General features: G+C 27.6%; 1 protein-coding gene across 2 annotated transcripts in view; it reads right to left on the reverse strand.

Annotated features, from left to right (window-relative positions):
• hig (locomotion-related protein hikaru genki) overlaps positions 1 to 20,893 on the reverse strand; it is a 148,957-nt gene that overhangs the window by 97,454 nt on the left and 30,610 nt on the right. The window contains exons 2-3 of one of the 2 annotated variants that reach the window (XM_089223630.1): positions 10,830 to 11,072; positions 1,715 to 1,815 (exon numbers count right to left, since the gene is read on the reverse strand). In XM_089223630.1, the coding sequence (XP_089079756.1) occupies positions 1,715 to 1,815; positions 10,830 to 11,072 (344 nt within the window). The remainder of the gene's footprint in view (positions 1 to 1,714; positions 1,816 to 10,829; positions 11,073 to 20,893) is intronic. The other variant, XM_089223631.1, reaches the window with a different exon arrangement.

Below are 20,893 nucleotides of genomic sequence, written 5' to 3' on the forward strand. Positions count from 1 at the left end.
ATTTTAGGTACCAAAATTCAAAATGTATTAACAGTACGAAAATCACCATTCTTTGAAGACTAAACTAATGTATTTCTATCTACGAATATACCACTGTATAAATTGAATCAACCAGCTTTTCGCGAAATTTTAGTACAATATACAAATAAAAAATGTATGAAAACATACTTATAAAAATTAGACAGTATAATATACAAAATACAAATATTTGGATATCTATAGACGAAACGACTGATGTAGAAAGGCGTTACGTAGTAAACGTTATAGTTGGAACTTAAGAAGTAGATATACCAGTGCCGTATCTAGGCATTGGCAAGGTGGGCGGTATCCAAGGGCGCAGTTTAAAATGATCGCACTAGGCCACTAAGGGTGCAATTTTTATATCATATAAATACTAAAAATGCATTATAAATTTATAACATTGGTTGCCAAGGGCGCACATAAAGCTAGTTATTACGGCACTGGTAGATACGCCCGGAAAATAATTTTTACTAAATAGCGATGTTTTAGAAAGAGCGAACCATAATACAATCGCGAAATTATTTGATAGATCTCTCTTAACTTTGTGACCAACAAGAATAAAACATGACATGGTATTACTTTTTTTGATTGACGCAGCTCTATGTGTGGTCAAAGCTTTAACCAAATAAAAAAAATATGTCAAATATTAGAAGGAGAAGGAGATATTAATCCAGAAAATATTATTCCAGAAGACTTAACACCTAACGATCTGAAATTTTTCAAGTTTGCTCCTATCACATTAGTTGATTTAGAGAGGTCATTTTCAGTATATAAAAACTTATTGGCAGACAACCGTCGATCATTTAAATTCCAAAACATTAAAGAAATTCTTATTGTACAATACAATGCAAATGTAATTTAATTTTTTACTTATTTTTTAACTATAGTATTTTTTTTTGTACATTATAATGCAAATATAATTTTATATTTTACTCATTTTTTAATAATAATTTGAATTTATTTAATAAATAATGCATTTTTTGATATTTCGAGAACATTTAAATCCAAGCCCTAATAATGTTTTTGCCCGGGCTCGGACCATTTAATGGTCAATAAACTATAATAATAAGCTAATAACTTAATCTAAATTTCACGTATAGATTGTTAGCAGAGAAATTAATTTACCTTAAGATCAACACTTTTGAACATTTTAAAATTAAATAATTTTAATACATCTATTGGTTAGGTACCTGCGTAAAATGATTTATTAAAAAAATCCCAAGTTGCCTACTTTATAGATATTTATAAATGGACTATCATATCATTTATATAATATGATGAGTTATAAATGATTGTATAACGAAGACCATAATAAGGAGACCCAACTCCGCTTTTGACAATGTCCCGAAATGAGTCGCACGATTAAACAGCCACAGGTGGCACTGCGTATGCCAAGGTTACTACTGTAACACACGTAGTATAGGGATTATTCATGTTTTTTGTAAAATATATTTCGAACCATGACCCATTATAAATTGAATAGTTCGTAAAATTACTCATTCATACGTGTTTATTTGTGTTTTTTTCATGCGGGTAGCCGTACTAGTTTGATCTCCTTATTCTAATCTTCATTCATCATAGATCGTATATTATAATTCTATGAGATATTCGTCGATATATCATATTATTATCTGATATCTGATAAAAACATTTTGTTTATTTTTATTATTATTAGGCATAGAAAAATACTCACTATGATAATCCGATTTTTAAATGATAGAATAAGGTTTGGTGGCACTTCTTCCAATGCACATGATTTTAATATTGGCTGAAATCTGCCATCACCATTTACTTCTGAAAAATGTTTACCAAAATTAAAAAAAATAATTAAAATAACAAATAATATGAATCTGAACTTTAATCTGAAATAATTTAACTGAACAATATGTAGACTATTTAGTTTTTGTAATTAGTTGTAGTTTAATTAAAAATTAAAATGATTAAACATCAAAACACAATTAACTTTAAAAATACGTATCATAATAACAATCAACATTATTGTACTTGTACTTGTACTTATATCTGTAACGGTTATAAGTGGGTACATATTAGAAAGAAAAGATATTACGGTAATGACTATTCACCATGTATTATTTCAATTTCCCTCTACCAATTATTAATTTACATATTTTTGATTTAAAATAATCGATATATAATTGATTAACGTTGTCTCACACACTTTAATAATTAAATGGGACATCCAATATTAATTCAATAATTACATTTCATGCATTTTGTTTTCATTCAAACACAAATTTAATATATAAGATTCTTATAATTACACGAATTAAATTAAATTTTGCTTAATAAGAAAAAAATATGTGACATGCGTTTAAATAGGTGCATTTATAATTCAATAACTGATGTGACTATTGTAGATTAACAAATAAAACGATAGGGAAATAAGGTATTCGCTATGCAGTTCACTAGGAGTTGATGATGCCTCGTCATTGAGTATGTCAATGTGATAGATATGATACATGAGTTAAATGATAAATGATTGCATATAAAAAAAAAATTCCTTATGGAGATGGTATTTTTAATAATATTAATTATTTTATGATTTGTGAACAAAAATTGACAAATCAAAATAATAAAATAATTTAAAATTGTTTAAAAGATGTCTTATATAAATATTTTGTAAAAAATACGAGGTTTTATGGTTATTTTTTTTTAATCGTATAAAAACCATTTTAGTGAGAAACTGGAGTTTCGCAAATATTCCTATCTTTAGTATTTATTTTCTGATTATTTTAAAAATTTTAAAAATTACTAGGAATATTTTAAATGTTAACCCATTAAAATATCCAAGGTATTGAATGATATTTAAATATTTAGATAAGATTTTTATCAGAAACTACCTACATGATTCAAAGTTGAAGATTGAAGCATTTTTATCGTTTCAAAAATTATAAAGATTTATAGGTAGGTACTTACATAAAAAAATATAAATGATACCGCAAAATATCATTGCTCTCAAAATCTAAAACCATTCTTGATTAAATATCAGTATTTTCCATTATAAAACAATATTATACCGATTATTACTATTTACTAATAATTAAAAAAGTAATACCTAATAAAAATGAAGTTAATTACACTTAAAATCAAAATCATTTATTTAAAAAAGAACATCGTAAACGATAAAGGTACCTATCTAATGTAGTGATATGTAATGACAATTCCAATACATTGTTATTTTGATTAGTTGGATACAGTAAACCTACTCAATGTTTTAGTAAAATTCGGTACTATGTATTGGGTGATTAACCGGTGCACTGTACCTATCTGTTGTTCTCTCCAACGTTGTTTCTGTTTTGGATATTAATTCTATATACTTGGAATATTATTCGCAAGGGTACTCTGTAAAGAGAAACGGGCTTAACGAACCCGCGGTTCCTAGTTAACTGAGGTTGCAGCCTGAAGGTCACGTAGATGACTCTCAGGTCAGTAAGGTGTATCAAAATCTATACTCTGAAGCAACCTCAAAACTGTTGGGCCCTCCATTAATGGAGGTTGTCGTAGGACTAACAACCCTACACGGAAAAACACACATTGTTACGACTCAACCAAAATCGCCTCTGATGAAATATGTGGAGCTAAAGGACTTTTTGATAGGAACCTGGAATGTAAGATCGTTGTATAGGGCTGGACATTTGACGACAGTTATATCGAGTCTTGAACGATATAAACTGAATATAGCTGCGATTCAAGAAACTAGATGACCAAGGCAAGGAAACCTAAAAACAAATAATTATACCTACTTCTTTAGTGGTGGACTGGATCATCAAGCAGGGGTTGGCTTTGTGGTAAACGACAAACTGTTACCTAACGTAAAACGTTTTGAAGCAATTAATGATAGAATATGCTATCTAGAACTAAAATGTAAATGGTATAACTTAGTTATAATCAACAGCTATGCACCTACTGAGGATAAGAATGAAGCAATTAAGAATGAATTTTATGAAAGACTGGACACAGTGTGTGACTTACTACCAAATAGTAAAGTGAAAATATTACTTGGTGATTTTAACGCTAAAATAGATCAAGAACCAATCTTCAGCCCGACAATAGGGAGTAATAGCCTACATTTGAACTCAAATGACAATGGGACGAGACTTACACACTTTGCTATGGCACAAGATATGGTAGTAAGTAGCACTACCTTTCCTCATAAAAATATACACAAACAGACATGGGTTTCGCCAGATGGGTGAACGAGAAACCAGATAGATCACGTAGTAGTAGATGGTAGATTTAAAAGATGTATAATGGATGTGCGTAGCATGAGAGGTAGTAGTGAAATATCAGACCATTTCATGGTGAAAGCCAAACTCAGAATAAGACTATCAATAAAATGGAAAGAGCGAAGAGCACCTGTCAAAAAGATAAACGTTGAACCACTGAAGTATTCTCAGACGACAGAACAGTACAAAAATAGGTTAAATGATATAATGCGGCCAGCGGAAAAGGCGAGCAGTATAGATTAGATGTGGGAAAAAACCGAGAAGTCGGTCAAGAAAATAGCAGAGGAAGTTCTGGGATATCAAGGAAAACGAGCAATAAATAAATGGTTTAACGAAGAATACAGGATTGCCATGGTAGAAAGAGACGATGCAAGAACAACAATGTCAAGGAATCCAAGTGAAGCCAATAAATGAGAATTAGCCTTAAAACAGAAAAGAGCAAAGCAGATAATCAGAAAAAAACAAAAGAATGTGGGAGAAAACTAGAATAGAAACTATCGAAAATAGCTACAAAAGCAACACAAAACTATTCTTTGAAAAGGCAAATGAGGTTAAAAACGGATTTAAACCAAGATCAACGATAATGAAAGATGACCAAGGAACATTAATAACTGATAAGGAAGAAGTAACAAGAGAATTCAAAAAAGGTTTTCGAACAAATGTTGAATATATCAACCGAAACAGAAGCGGAAGACAATAACATTATCACAGTAGAGCAATATTTAGAAGAACCCACGTTGGAAGAGGTTAAAATGGCGGTCGACATGCTAAAGGGAGGGAAGGCACCAGGAGAAGATACAATAATAGCGGAACTTTTAAAGTAAGGAGGAATTACTCTTATGATAAACTTAAAACAGCTGATAAATAAAATATGGAGAGAAGTAAGTAGTAACAATACCAAAAGCATGGCAGGTTTCCATACTATGCCCAATATATAAAAAAGGAGATGTAATGAACTGTCAAAACTATAGAGGTATATCCCTGCTTAACACAACTTATAAAGTTCTCTCGAACATAATTTTAAATAGGCTAAAACCGTATGCTAAAGAGATAGTAGGAGAATACCAAGCAGGTTTTACAACTGAAAAATCCACGACAGACCAAATACATGTCATCAAACAAATAACCGAAAAAAGTCATGAATTTGATAAAGATGTGTACCTGTTATTTGTAGATTTTAAACAAGCCTATGATTCGATAGCTAGAAGTAAGTTATAGAATGTAATGGTCCAACTTGGAACACCAGCTAAACTCGTTAGGATGGTGAAAGCGTGTATGGAAAGCTCAAGGTGCAAAGTTAAGTTCAACTCGGTATTATCAAAGGAATTAGCAGTGATCACGGAGGTAAGACAGGGTGATGCTCTATCTCCGATCCTATTTAACATCGCGCATGGTAGTTAAAGAAGTATTGCAAAACGAGCCACAATGTTTAAATATAGGACAAGGAAAACAAGTATTTTTGGCAGCGTACGCAGATGACATATTTGTTACAAGTCAAAACGTTTCTGAATGGCTAAAGAAGACGCCCCGATATGCACTAGGTACCTACTTACCTATGGAGTCAGTATTGCAAATATATGACATGTTATTGCAGTTTATGACATAAAAAAATATGAGCTTTCAGAATCTCTCAACCAACTATTTCCATCGCAATCAAATTTATCGTCAATCTACTGAACAAGACATCTCTTATATTAAAAATTCTTCCAACCGTATAATCTATCTAGTACTCTGGTAATGTTTAAAATATGATCATTTATGCAATCTTTATACTTCTATATTTAATACAATTAAATTTTGTCAATATTACGCAATGATCAATGATACTGTTAATTTATTTAAGAAATAATAAAAAATATTATACAGCGTGATTTCTATGCAGTACGATCATCAGGATGGTTTTCTTGAACATTCCCATCACGTATGTAAATCAAAATTCTAATGAATATCTTCTGAATTATTAAAATGTTTATACTGATTTAATATGATTACCAACTTGTTTAAATAGTCTTTACCCTTTTATCTACTTAACCCATTAGTCATTATCAAAGGTATATTATCCTTAGTAGTTAGAACAAATAGTCATATAATATGTAACTCAAAAATTACTAACTCAAATTTGATTTAGATACATTAAAACATCGAATTTTTCAAATAAAAATATTTGTTTAGTATTAAAAATGAAAAAGGGCGGTTTCTACTTAAAAACAGAAATTAGTACTATAGCAAAATCATTTCAAGTGGTACTAAAAATTTCAAGGATTCAAAAATATTGTATTCAAGCGTATTTCAAAATTCCAAAAGTCAGAATTAGAATGTATGCATAATTTAGGCATACAAATAGGTTGAGCTTTCTAAGACATTCACTTTGTATAAATATTATGTTTAGATTATTATTAATTGACATATTTTTTCAGGTCAAAACTCAAAAATGTATAAAAGTTTTTATACCCATATTATTTGAATAAATATTTTCCTTAATGTTTGATTTATTTATGTAGTGTTCCTCAAACTGTTATTCAATTTACTAAGTCCTTAATCTACACCATTGAGTAAATAGTAAATATAATCAAAATTTGAGAGAGTTTTAAATAAAATTGTACGTTTTCAAAATAACTCGAAGCATTACCAGTGCGAGAAGTGCTGGAATATACTTTTAATAGGTACCTACGCTTAATTTATTATAGTTTACATAATCAAATAACTCGTATTTAATACTAAATATAAATTAAAATAAAATAAAAACAAACTCTTTACCCAATAGTTTCCTTCGTTCAAACGAAAAATAATTTAATATTCCATGTTTTAAAAATCAAAAACCAGATATCAATGAAACTTTCTCGTATATTTATTTATAAAGAATCTATATATAAAGTCTCTATATAAAGTCCATGCTTTTAAATAAAGTATTTATGTTTGAAAAAGTAACAAATATTCACAAATTGCATGATTTTTTTTATACATTTATTAATATTATCATTTTAATAAATAATATTTTATCATGCTTGAAAAGAAAAGTTCATTATTAATGTTGCTGAATATTTACCACAAAAAATTTTGTCTGTATTTAGATCACGTTTGCGTTTTTTATAACGCAAAATTCGACAAAAGACTTAATTTAAATATTTAAACAATTATTATATTATATTCAATTTTATTAAAGTATATAAATTCTAAGAAGAGAATTATATATTAATATATAAGTTATCCTGTACCATCTTCATATTTTCGTTATTTTTCCTAAATAATGGTCTAGATTGGTCATGAGACTGAGATAGTACCACGTACAAATAAATTTTTTGTTTATAAGTATAAACGAGTAGACGTTGATGAAGAGCACATATTTTAACGCACACAGACCCAAAGTCTTGAAATTGTTGTTTTTTTCTAATTTAAAATAAATATTTATAAATGTCATAGGTATTGTAACATCACGTCATTGTGGTTCCACATTCCTTCCAGTTTGTAACAAGAGCCCTGCCGGTTATGACAATTGAACTCGTTATATTATCCAGTAAAAAGTAGAAACTAGAGAGTCAAGATAAAGTACCTCGTGATGCAATATTAACAAACTATGAGTGTGCCTCCGAAGAAACGCAATTAGCCAATCACACTGGGCGATACCCGTTTGAGTACATTTAACCTTTTTTGTGACTTGTTTGCGGAAAAATATAAAACTCAATTGCGCACACGAATTTGTAATACTTGTGATTAATGGCTCAAAACGTAGGACTATTTGAGTACATAAATTATATCAAAAGTGTATGTATTAAAACCCAAAAGAACTAAAAAAAATGATGTTTAAGATTATATTTCTCACTTTTACAGGCTTAGGACTGTCTATATTATACAACAGGCATGATTATTTTTTTTTTTGTTAATTTAATTTAAACTATATTTGTTATATTATTTCAATGTCATGTTTGTATTTAGGTACTATTTCATTAATTTTAATGCAATGCTTCTTTGCCGTTAATCAAACTAATTTATCACTATAATATTTTGTGTCTATTTATTTTAAATATTTCAATCGATTTATACATTTGTTACATAATTATCTGAAATAGTTTTGACCAAAAACTTTTGAGATTACGTGTAGGTATCTTATAAAAATTTGCACTGAAAGTTACAATATAAATCTAACTTAATAATATTATACTCAAACAAGAAGTCATTTTTCATGTCAACATTTGTATGAGCAAGGTTTGCAAGTTTTCCTAAGTACGCAAACGAGTTGTCTGCAGTTACCAGGTGAAATTGTGTACTGTGCGCAAACGAGTCATCCCCATAACCGATCACAACATATGTATTATAGTACTTGTGGAGTGTATTATGGATTGTATTTAAGTAAAATACAGGATATAACAAGTCTATTTGACTAATGCTATATCTATTTTTCCTTTTAATATTTATAAGTTTTTTTTTTGTAATGATTTCTAGAGCTCTGTGCTATAAATTTTATACGTTATAATATTTTTTTTTTTTACAAATAATATAAAATAATTTAAGTTTGTTTCTTATAACCCAATAGATAGCTATTTTATAAGCAAGTCTTTAAAAACAGTTTTGTTGTTTAAAACTTTAAATTTGGTTACGTCATTGATTTTTAAACATTTCAATGTTCGTTAAAATTCAGATTTATTTCTTGCTAATCAGTATTTTATTATCTTTAAAAGGTAGGTAATCAATAACAAATACATATATTTTATCAATATTTAATATGACCATGGGATGCATACCACCGTCATTAGTCAAATTGACCTGTTACACCCTGTGTATTAGGTATTTATCATATTTTTATAAATAAAAAACGGTATCGTACAAAACATCTTTCTAATCAAAAGCTTATTATTTCAAAAATAAATAGAAATAAAAAAATAAAACTGTCCAAAATATATATATATATTTTTAAATTTATAAAATTTTAATTGTTTCAACAAAATATTTTTTTACGATGTTAAAAAAAATAATAATTAAAATGTATAGCACTAATCTCCGAAAATAAATTTATTTTTTAATACATGCATAAAATTTTTTAGTTTGAGATGAAAAACTCTAGAGATTACATCGTGTCTATCAAACGACTTTTGGTCTTGAAATAATTCATTTTTTATTTCCGGCCATTCCGGGTTGCATGTGAAAGTAATAAATAAATCTGGACGGCCAAATTTACGAACATAAGTCGTGGCATCCTGATTTTTTTCATGCATGAAACGTGGGGAGCCAGTAAAAGAGGAGGGAAGAATTACTTGTTGCCCCACGTTATTAGCATTAATATTTGCATCATTGTTAACATCATCTCGGAGGTGAACATAATCATCCGCACGTAGTTGTTTTTGATGGTTACGAATAAAGTGTAGTCTTTCAGAAATCATTTATAATAATAATAATATGAAAAAAACAAACATAGTAGGTATTCGGTTTCTTTATGTCATACAATATGTTTACCATATGTTTCCATTTTATATAAGAACAACTCATCCTCTTTGGATCTGCAACCTATAGAACCATAACAACTAAAAATATTTAGTATATTTTTTGGCCGGAAGAGGGCGTGGCGTGGCGAGTAGTGGCTACTGTGATTCTGTTTTTGATTTTTTATGAACTTTATACTTTTTTTTTATTGACAAAATTGGTACTAAAACCTTCAGCAGAGTGTCGGGTTTCAGCCAAATCGGTTCAGTAGTTTTCTCGGTTAGTGCAGTCTAAGAAAAACCCTTACAATTTTATATAAAAGTATAGATTTTCAAAATTGTTGATGCTTGATATTTTTATCAATACTTATTTACATTTAAAAAAAAAACGAAAAAAGTCACGATATAACTGAATATAATTTTTTTTTTAGTTTGCGAACATAATAATTATACAACATTGTATGCATACAGGAATAAGATCACGACAAGGAGTAACAATCGCTTTATTGAGTGGTCTTTAGTAACGACAAGAATTTCCAGATGCTTCAGTATACCACTGGCTTTGCGAGATTTTGATTGGAAGAAAAGAGCTCTGGTAAGGAAATGACGTATTTTCTGTAATTGATTTTAATACGACTAAGATGAACAAACCGCAATAACGCATGTATGTATGTTTTATTATAAGGCGATGCCCGTTCCCACCAAAAGTGTACCTTTCCCTTTTCCACCAATACTCACTCGTTTCCACCAATATCCGTTCCGTTTCCACCAAATAAAATTATTTACCACATTTTTACAAAAACAATTGTATACTACTATATTCTACGATTGAAAAAAAAATATCAACCAATTATCTATATAAGTAGACACAATATATACATAATTAAATACACTAATATATCATTTGACATTTGTTCAATCCAGCATTAGTATTTTAAATAAACTTATTACTGTATTAAAGATTTTAATATAAGCGTAGTATAAAAATTATTTTGGTAAATTAACCGTGGTTAAATTATAGGTAGATCTCATTCTCATAACGGATATTGGTGGATACGGGTATTGGTGAAAAAAGGAAAGGTCTACTTTTGGTGGAAACTCGTTTTGCCGGTATTATTATATGTACATATATTAATTGTATACGGACCTTGGCATAGGGGACCGACCCATTGGCCCGACACACATTTTATTTTGCAGATCCTGGACGGCACTTCAGCATCTACCGAGGATGACGATGCCACTGAAGCCGATCCCTTGCCAGATGGGGATGGTAAGCTTGCAGGAAATTTTACCTCAGACAGTGTAGAAAAGTCGGGTGACATGCCCGACCGTGGAATGACCCTAGTGCCATTCAGCGTTAGTCCGGGTGAAGGACAACCACCCCCGTCGACTAAAACAAAACAAAATAATTTTATTAAGTTAATGACCACAACATTCCGTTCAAGAAGATATAACGCAAGAATTTTAAAAGTGTTTGATAATATAAATTTTATTTTTATATATTTTTTTAAATTTAATAGATGTAATCAATTTTAAAATTTAAAGTAAGTATAGGTAGGTACATGATTCGCATAACGTTCCATGTTAGGCCTCTAGGTTTTATGGAAACATTTTAGGTATACATAGGTAAAGTGTTTTACCTATTATGTTATGTACTCGCTGAATATTTTATCAATTTAATTTTCAATACATAGGTGAAAATGAGGGGTATTATGTTTTTATTATATTACAGGTACCTATATAATATTATAATTTCAAGGTTATGGAAAGATATTGTGTAAAAGGGCGTTAGTAAGTAGATAATACATTTAATTAATTTCTATATTATATTACATGATATGCGTAGCTAAAAACTTTAAAATAAAAACAACATTGTTTTGTTTTATTTTATTTTCACCCATTTTATATTATATTGAATTATAAATAGTTTAAAACTGTAATACCAGTAGATTTTTTATGTATTTTAATAATGTTTGAGATTTAAGAATTAATATTATAAGCTGTTATGTGCAAACTTTTAAAATTTATATTTGTAGTTGCAAAAAAGTAAATTATTACATGTGTTAAAATCTAAATAAGTTATAATCAGTATAACATTTTTAACCATTTAACCGTCAAACAATTATTCATACAAGTAGTTAATTGTATAAAAAAATAGTTTACTTTCAAAAAACTAAATTAAATTAAAACTTTGTAGGTATTGTAGACAATTTTGCATAACCGTTGTAATACTTGTAATAATGTACAGTGTTCGTATAATAATAATTATCATTCATAAAAGGTTACGATTGCGTTTCTTGTTGTTTTATATTAACATTTAATGCTGCAAGATAGTTTAATGAGAAAACAGCAAAAATGTACTTTCCTAAAGTACCTATATATAGTATATATACGTGTTAAAATGAGACGAATGATCATATTACTATCAAGACCACAAAATAGTGTGTAATTAAACAAAAATTATGAATTAATTATACCAAATATTAAATTATGAACTATTACATAAACTTATGAAATAAATTTAAGACAAAACGGTTTTAATTTTATTTGTATCGTTAGATTGTTTTATTATAATTTACCAAAATAATATATTATAGTCCATGAGCCAAATAATTGAAAAACGTTCGTTGTGTATATACTTTAATGTTTACATTAGTTTTGTTTTTAATTAATTCAAAATATTATTTTAGAATCCAAATATATATTATCAAAGTTCAAAAGAGTTCTATATCAAACAAAATTATAAAAGATTCAAAAATTATTTTTCATTAAAATGAGTTGTTTTGAATTGTCAATATTACTTACATATTTTCATATTAAAACTAATGAATAAAATGCACAATTTAGGTTTCAATATAAATATTAAATACATCATTCAAATAAAGTTAGAATCAATTAATATAGAAATATATATATATATATATTAATACGTACATAATAGTAAATAATAAATTGTGACTAATATATTACGTTTTATAGTTGGTAATATTTTAGTTTTAAAAACACATTGTTTTAACACTTCTTGGTCGTAAATGAAAATTAATAGCATTGATTTAAATAAAGAAAATATTACATTAAAATGCCTTTAAATAACGAACCTAGATAGAAAAATAATATGTATATATGTGTATAAGTGATAATATTATAACTGCAGTGGCGTATTTTGGGGGGGGGGTGTCCTCCATGTCTTGACACCCCCCGACATTTAAAAAAAAGTCCTAATATATTGGACATTAGTGTTGTCCCCGGTGTTGTCACTTATTTTATAGTATACTACTTTTATCAAATGTAAAACTTCTTGTCAATTCCTAACATATTAATTTGTTAAAAAATTAATTCAATGTCTTTTTACATTAGTAAATAGAACTAAAAATTTTGTTTGTGAGGTTCAATAAATGTTGACACCCCCCGAGAAATCACCCAAAATACGCCACTGATTATAAGACTTTAGAGAATTTCAGTGCAAGGATTGTGTTGTCTTTCAGACCCAAGTGCAACATTAATAAAACGAATCTATGTAACATAGTTTTTTATGATTTTTGACAAATTTTAGAGAGCAATTACCTATTATAAATTCTATAATTGATAAAATATTTTTTAGAATTTGACTTATTCGTTTTATATTTTATTACTATTTTACTTAACCTATATTCAACTTTAAAAATAAAAATAACGTTTTGTGAATTTAAATGGACGTTATACAAATTATGAAAAATCGATATGTCATACGCTCAAAAATTGTATTCTTTATAATTTTTGTAATGGGTGATTTTACTCTAAGTCAACTCAAAAACGTTTTGTCGATATTGCTTGTGGGTTAGAGAGAGAAAACAAACGGTATATTGACATCATCTTAATTGCACTTCAAATATTGCATACTTTTTTTCTTTATATTGGTTGCTATGATTTAAAGGGAATACATTTAACCTATTGACCCATGTCATACACTATCTAGTATCTAGTAGGTATCTACCATTAAATAAATATATACATGAGTTATACTTAAAATTACTTAATGTTAACGGAATAAAATATGCATTTATCAATATAATGGTATTTTAAGATATTCAGATACCTACGACTAGAAAAATATTTTTTTGTTTACTATAGGTAATATTAATATGTTCATCGAAAAATATCAATTTTTATTTGTAGAGTTTTTCAAAACCAAAAACTACTGAAATAGTATGATATAATATTTATAGTTCCAGTACAAGTGCCGAACGCCGAATGTGCATGCATTGTGTAGACAAATGGAAAATGTTTTTTAAACAAAACAAAAAACTTTTATACTTTAATAAGACCCATGTCACGTTCTATAGCAAACAAATTGTCAAGGACACTGCGTAATGGATAAATGACAAGTGGTTAGAACTAGAATACGTCGGACTTGCCGTTCAAGGAAGTCTGTTGCGAAAGGTTTGCATATGGTGTAAGTCTGGCCGTTTAGAATGTTATATAGATTTAAATAAACAATACACATTTATATCACCTGCCTTCGATGAAGGGTTCCGAGTTTATATTTGTTTTTAATTCGTATGTTTACCTCCCTTTCGGTTAAAATAAACCACTATGTACATTACAAAAGTGTCAATGTAGCCGTTATTGAGTTTAAGCCATTTTTTAGGTGATCAACTAATAAAATTTGCTGAAAGTAGAATCTATTTAATTGTCATTTATAAATATCACTCTTGAAGAAAAACGTGACAAATATTCATAGTGGACGTTTTTTGAAAATATATTTTTGTTTTTCGATTCTGCGAGTCATTTAGGTACAATATATTAGTAATTAGGGCTAGGATTTATATGCAATAAAAAATTGTAAAATATGCATTTTATTTACCAAAATATGCAAAAACAAATTTTTATTATTATTTATTATAATTCATGATTTTTTATTACTTATTATTAGCTTATATTATTACATTAAATATTAGTTTGATAAAATTAGACGTAACTTGGCACTTTCACTTTGAACTTTCGGCATACTGGACACTGTTATTAAAACCATTCAAATTATTAAGTATAAACGTCTGCACATTTACGCAACACTCGACTAGGTGCCAATACTATTTTTCTGTTCTATCTTACTGTATAACAAATAACAATGAGTAGGTAAGTAATTCTACCAGTCGTCCGACCAACGATAAGGTAACGAACGGATATTATCTGACCTAAGATAAAATAGGTAGTATTTATGCTATATATTTACGAAAATTCAATGGATAAACCACAAACTGTCGGTTTCGTGAAGTTCCATTTAAAATTAACAATAACTTATAAAAATTAAAAATGTTAGTTAAAAAAATATCAAATTCTAAAAAAATCTATGAATATGCAATTATATGCATTATGTCCAAAATATACAAAAATATGCAAAAAAAAATTGGTCCTATTTAAACGAGAATCGGCCAAATCTGACAACCAATCAATTTTGACTTAAGGAAAAAAAACATGCAAATGCATATAAATCCTAGTCCTACCTATTAGTATAATATACCCGTAAACTGAAAGTAAATAATTTGAGATATTATTTCGATAAATAAATGAACACAAACAGGGTTAACGAAAAACAAAGGGCTCTAAAAAACCAAAAACACATACACGGAATGTCTCATGAGAATTTACTAATTTAAAGTGGTGGGGTAATGGAGGTTGTATGACTCTCATAGTTTTAAATCTTTATTATTAGGCATCCTGTAAATTATACTATTATACTTTGCATCTATGCAGTTATAAAACCCAATACCCATTTTATAAATTTTGAATAATTCACAAAATGGGTGTAGTCATTAAGAATTTCATGAAATTGAACAAAATGTTATCTCTAAATCGTATAAAAAAATATGTAAAAAGTATACTTCAACTTCTCATTAAGGGGTTAATTTCATTATTTAAGGTTCCTCATAATGATACTAAACGGCATTCAATTTCAAATAACAATATTTTAAATAAAAAAAAAAAAATGTATAACAGTTATTTAAATAAAACAATGAAACTAGATTTTTAATATTTTTAATCAAGTTCAAGACCTAATTATATATTTAACTAGTTATATTTAGCCGTAAACTAGGGAAAACCAACCAGACATTCAATCCAATTAAGATAAATACTTTGGTTATAAATTTAATAAGAAGACAATGTTTAACTATTATTAGCGAGGACAGAACCTAACCTAACCGAAAAAAGAGAGTTTGGACCATATTTTTTTTTTTAGGATCCGAAAATGAAACTATTATATTTTGAAGTAGAACATTTTTCAGTTAAAATTTCAAATTCCAATTGATTAAATATGTACTTATAATGAATAGTAAAAGTGTTAATAACTTATAACTACTAATATTATGAAATCTGAAAAAATCCATCAATTATTGAAATTTTCTTAAATTATGCATCCTATACTAACTTGCTATAAAATATAGTACATTTATTTTCAATTGTCATGTACTAATTGATAATAAGGTCGTACCGGCGGTGATAAGTAGATAACTATCAGCAATAGTTTTTTTTTTCAGGGTTACAATTTATAGTATTACAAATACAGATGTGATAATTTAATATTTAAAAAAACACGTTAAATAAAACGTATTACTTATCCACTGAATAGTAGATTTTGAAATTTGAATAGTAATTTAGTCACTAGACCTTTATGATTAATCTATTTTATGGAGTGTAAAAAGTAATACAATTGTATAAATGTGTCATCGCATATGTCATATTCAATTAAAATTAGAAATATCTCAATGTAAAAATTCCATAAATATATTTGAAATTATTTATGTGATAAGCTACTCATTGTTTCAGAATAAATTTCACAAAATTCACAGCTTTTTCATACATTTTTTTTTTATTTTAGAAAATATCATTCTGTAAACTTGTATCCATTATAATGTTGTCATTAGATGCGTTTATTTCACCTAAACGTATGATATGTAAATATTTTATTCCCCAATTATTTGTATTGAGATTTTAAAGTTTTAATACATATAAGTTATATAAAATAGCTTAAAAACTATTCGTTTGATAAAATATATTTATATTATAAGAAGTTGGATTCACATAAAAAGTCACTAACAGATTCAAAATTAATTTCAGATGGCCTGGAAACCTAGTTTGGTTTCATAATATTTAGACAATCTATTGTGCATAGACTCATATCTTGTATTCTGATTACTTCTAAATATATTTCCCAAATCATTTTTAAGCTTCACATTAAAATTTAGTCCTCAAGCACTGTCCTGTAGCTCTATATGTCACTGTTCAACAACACTACATTGCTATGATTAAATGTATGTGTTTATGTATATTCAGCTAGGTTTCTAAGAGTATTTTGTAACTCAATCAGATGCGTTATCAGGTGAATAAAATAGAGGAGGGAAGATCCAATGCAGTAGTTCTTTAAGTTAGAAAATGGGGACGTCGCTACTACACCACTCATCGCTGTTTATCTTAGTCAAATTTCCACTCAATAGTATTTTGTTTTGTTTATATATATATATATATATATATATATATTAATTAATTAATAATGATATAAGCAAACACCAACATGGTCTTAATAATCATTTATAAAAAATATAAATATACACTTATAATACCTATATTTATATATAAATACATTTTTTGAATTTATACACTCCTTAATATATGTAATATGTTGTAAATAAATTGTATATAGTAATACATCGTTTAGTTTTTATACACATGAATATGGGTGTGGTCAGTAGTAATTTTACTATATTTTCTTTGTTTAAATTTTAATCCTGTTTTCTTGATTCAACATAGGCGGGCATAATTTATCGAGCATCGAACATAATATAGATATGACAAATGAATAAAGTCATTAATAACATTTTATATCCATATAATTTGACATTATACGGCCTAGTGAAATGTAATATCATAAAATAAAATATAGTTATGGTTTAGTTTTAAAGAATAATCAATAAACTAAAAAAAAAATACTTTACAGGTTACAACTATTTATGCGTTTTTGCTTAAAAATATATTGTTATTCATGAATTTAATTTGTTTAGTTTAAGAATATATACTGGAAAAAATATAAAATATGGCACTATCTCAGTTCTTGTATAATGTTTGTTATCCCAGTTCGTGGAAAAGTCGGCGTCGCCTAGTCGGTGTACCTCACTTTGTGAACTAATTAGACCAAGATGGGCAATTCGCCAGTGGTATAATGGATATAGTGCTTGGCAATTTTTTAACAAGATTAGAACTACTCTCTACACTTTTCTATTGTCTCTAAAAACAATCTGAGACAATTTCTCAAAAATTGATACAGTAAGTTTTGAGCAACAAACATACATTCAATTTCATATACAAATAGTAATTCACTAAACAAGCTCAATCTCACTTTTTCCTTTTAATAATGAATTTATTCAAATTCTTTTTTTCGGATTTTTGAATAAGGTCCCTCTTGAAGACAATTTTTTTTGAACCGGTAATTGCATTTTTTTTTACTACTTAAGGCGTGTCCTGTAGCGATTTCTATTTTTTTAAAACAAAAACCTTTTTTACTGAAAATAATTCAATGGATGATTATTTTGAAAATCTTTATGTTCTTAATTAAAAATTGAAACAAGTAATTTCTCAGATATTGAGATGTTTAAGGATAATTTTCCTTAAAAATGGTTTCTCAAAAATTTAATAATGGGTCCAGTATTTATTATGCTTGAAGCATTTTTACACATTATTACTGTTGATAAATTAATGATAATCACAAATAAGTATAATACAATTTTTTTAGTACTATACGAAATATACCGAGTTATTTAATAATAAGTTATTATTATAACTGTATTAACAATATTTTATTTTCATGTGATAAAATTATGCAATAATAAATAGATATAAATATAAAAATAATAAGTGTGTAGAATTATTTATTAATACTCTAAATTATTTTAATGAAAGTGATAGTTAGGTATTTTAAAAGTTGCTTATGTATTATTAATCACTCGTAATTCTTAACTGTTAAAATACCTACTCTTGTCATGTCTATGTTTGTCTTTATTACTCCCAAAAATATAATAACACTAATAAAAAGCTAATCTTAATTTATTAAAGTGCTATTTATTAATTGTTACAGATAAAATAAAATCTTTTACAGACATTAAACCAGAATAGCGCTTAACCTACTAATATAATAAAGTTTATAATATTAATCGAATTAATGTTTAACATTGTAATACAATGATTGTAGGTATTATGATAATATTGATAATAATAATTTTGATAGGTATATTTATTATAAGAACTTTTTTATTAAGATATCTACAACGTTGATATTATTATCACTTATTGTTTTATCACATTATTTTTAGTTGTCTAGGTAGGTTTTCGTTAAAAACGTATAATTTTGATCATGATAAATCAAGGCGTTTAAAAAATAAACTTGTATAATTATACATACATTTAAGTTAATATATTTTAAAAATAGATAATTATCTCAAAATGATGTGGTATAGTACTTAATACCTATTAAATGTAATTAACAATTATTACCTATTCAATGTTTTACACATGCATAACTCATGACTGATAATATGTGGTATAATGGATTATTAATATTTATTATTATATAGGCAGATTTTGTTCATAATAACACACTTTTTTTTTTTATTCAAATATTATAAATAAATGAATTACGCCTACAAGAAAAAAAACATAAATTGTTAATTTCAAACAATAATAGAAGGAGAAAAATAGTTATAAGATAAACGAACGTACAAAATGCCACTATTCTATAACTATCACTTTACAAAACGACAAATTTGTTTGTGTATGTCGCAACCAGTATTGGATCTAGTGGGAGGGGGGCATGCCCCGGGCGCTAATCATAGAGGGGCGCAAATTTCAAATTTTCATTTTTATTACATTTTCATTTTTTTTTAAACAAATTGAAGCTTTTGTATTGATTGATTAAGAAAGACATTCGTCATATTATATCATATTATACTTTTGATTTTATGATTTTGCTAAAAATAGTCAAAAACATTACCGGGGCACTCTGCAATTAAGATAAACCAATATTGTACACTTGTATCAGGGGTATGACACTCCCTATCTTTCATGTTAAATAAATGGGTGACCTAGAATTCCACCAAGTGCCACCGTGTCGGCCAAAAAGTTTTGATAAGAAATTAAACAATTTTGATTCTTGATAACAAATTAATTTATTTTCAAGATTTTGTAAATATTATAATTTACACAATAATTTTTGTCACATTTAAAACTTAAAAGTTAACAATTAACTTATAACAAAGAACAAAACTTATAATTTACTTATAATGACAATTTTGTCATTTAACATTTACTATACATGTGGTTTATTGTAAACAAAAACTTCAAGGCGAAGCCTGCAGTAATTCGATTATAACTTCAAGGCCGAGCCTCGACTATGTTATCATTGTTATCACACGGCAGAGTGTCGTTTCTTGTTTGTTCTTTGCTTGCATAGTTGTATCGGTCAGTCGTAGACACGGTTTAAGATAGAATGGTTAAGCGACGAGGTCTGATATTTGGGGGGTAGAGTTTCTTATCAAAAATATGAAAAACTCACTGCCCCGTGGCGCGATCTCGGATCTACTAAATTACCACGATACTCTTGATATTCTTTAATTTATTAAATAATAATAATAATTAATACTATATTATAATAATTATTATTATATAGTACCTACCTACTTCATAATACTTTATGATTGAAAACGTAGAAAAATTTTACAATGTAATTTTTTTTAACAAATGTCAATTATATATTGGCATTTAATAGCTTTCCAATCTAATACCAGCCGCTGCATCCTTTATCGCTTTTTATGTGTATGACTATTGCTATATACTGTAGTATATTAACAGTCATACAGAATAAAATTCTATACATTATTTTCTATTTTGTGGTATGGCTAAATAGTAAATAGTAAAATGCCGCCTGGAATTATTGTTTTTGGCACCAACATTTAGTGATAGGCCATGTTGGCACTGGAAGCGCTAGTATCCAGTGAGTAAAAACATTTATTTGATAAGAAACTTTTCCACCGTGATGTACCGTGGGATTGTATGACTCCCCACCGTGCAAAAAACCGTTACGATTATATAAAATTAATATTCCTAAGGAACTTTGAAACGTTCCTAAGGAACTTCCATTAGAGTTCCAAAACCATTCCAATAAGGCAATATGCCGTGTTATTTGAA

Source organism: Diuraphis noxia, unplaced genomic scaffold (assembly GCF_037042655.1).
Source record: "Diuraphis noxia isolate RWA-SAM2 unplaced genomic scaffold, SU_Dnox_SAM2 contig0003, whole genome shotgun sequence".
NCBI lineage: Eukaryota > Metazoa > Arthropoda > Insecta > Hemiptera > Aphididae > Diuraphis > Diuraphis noxia.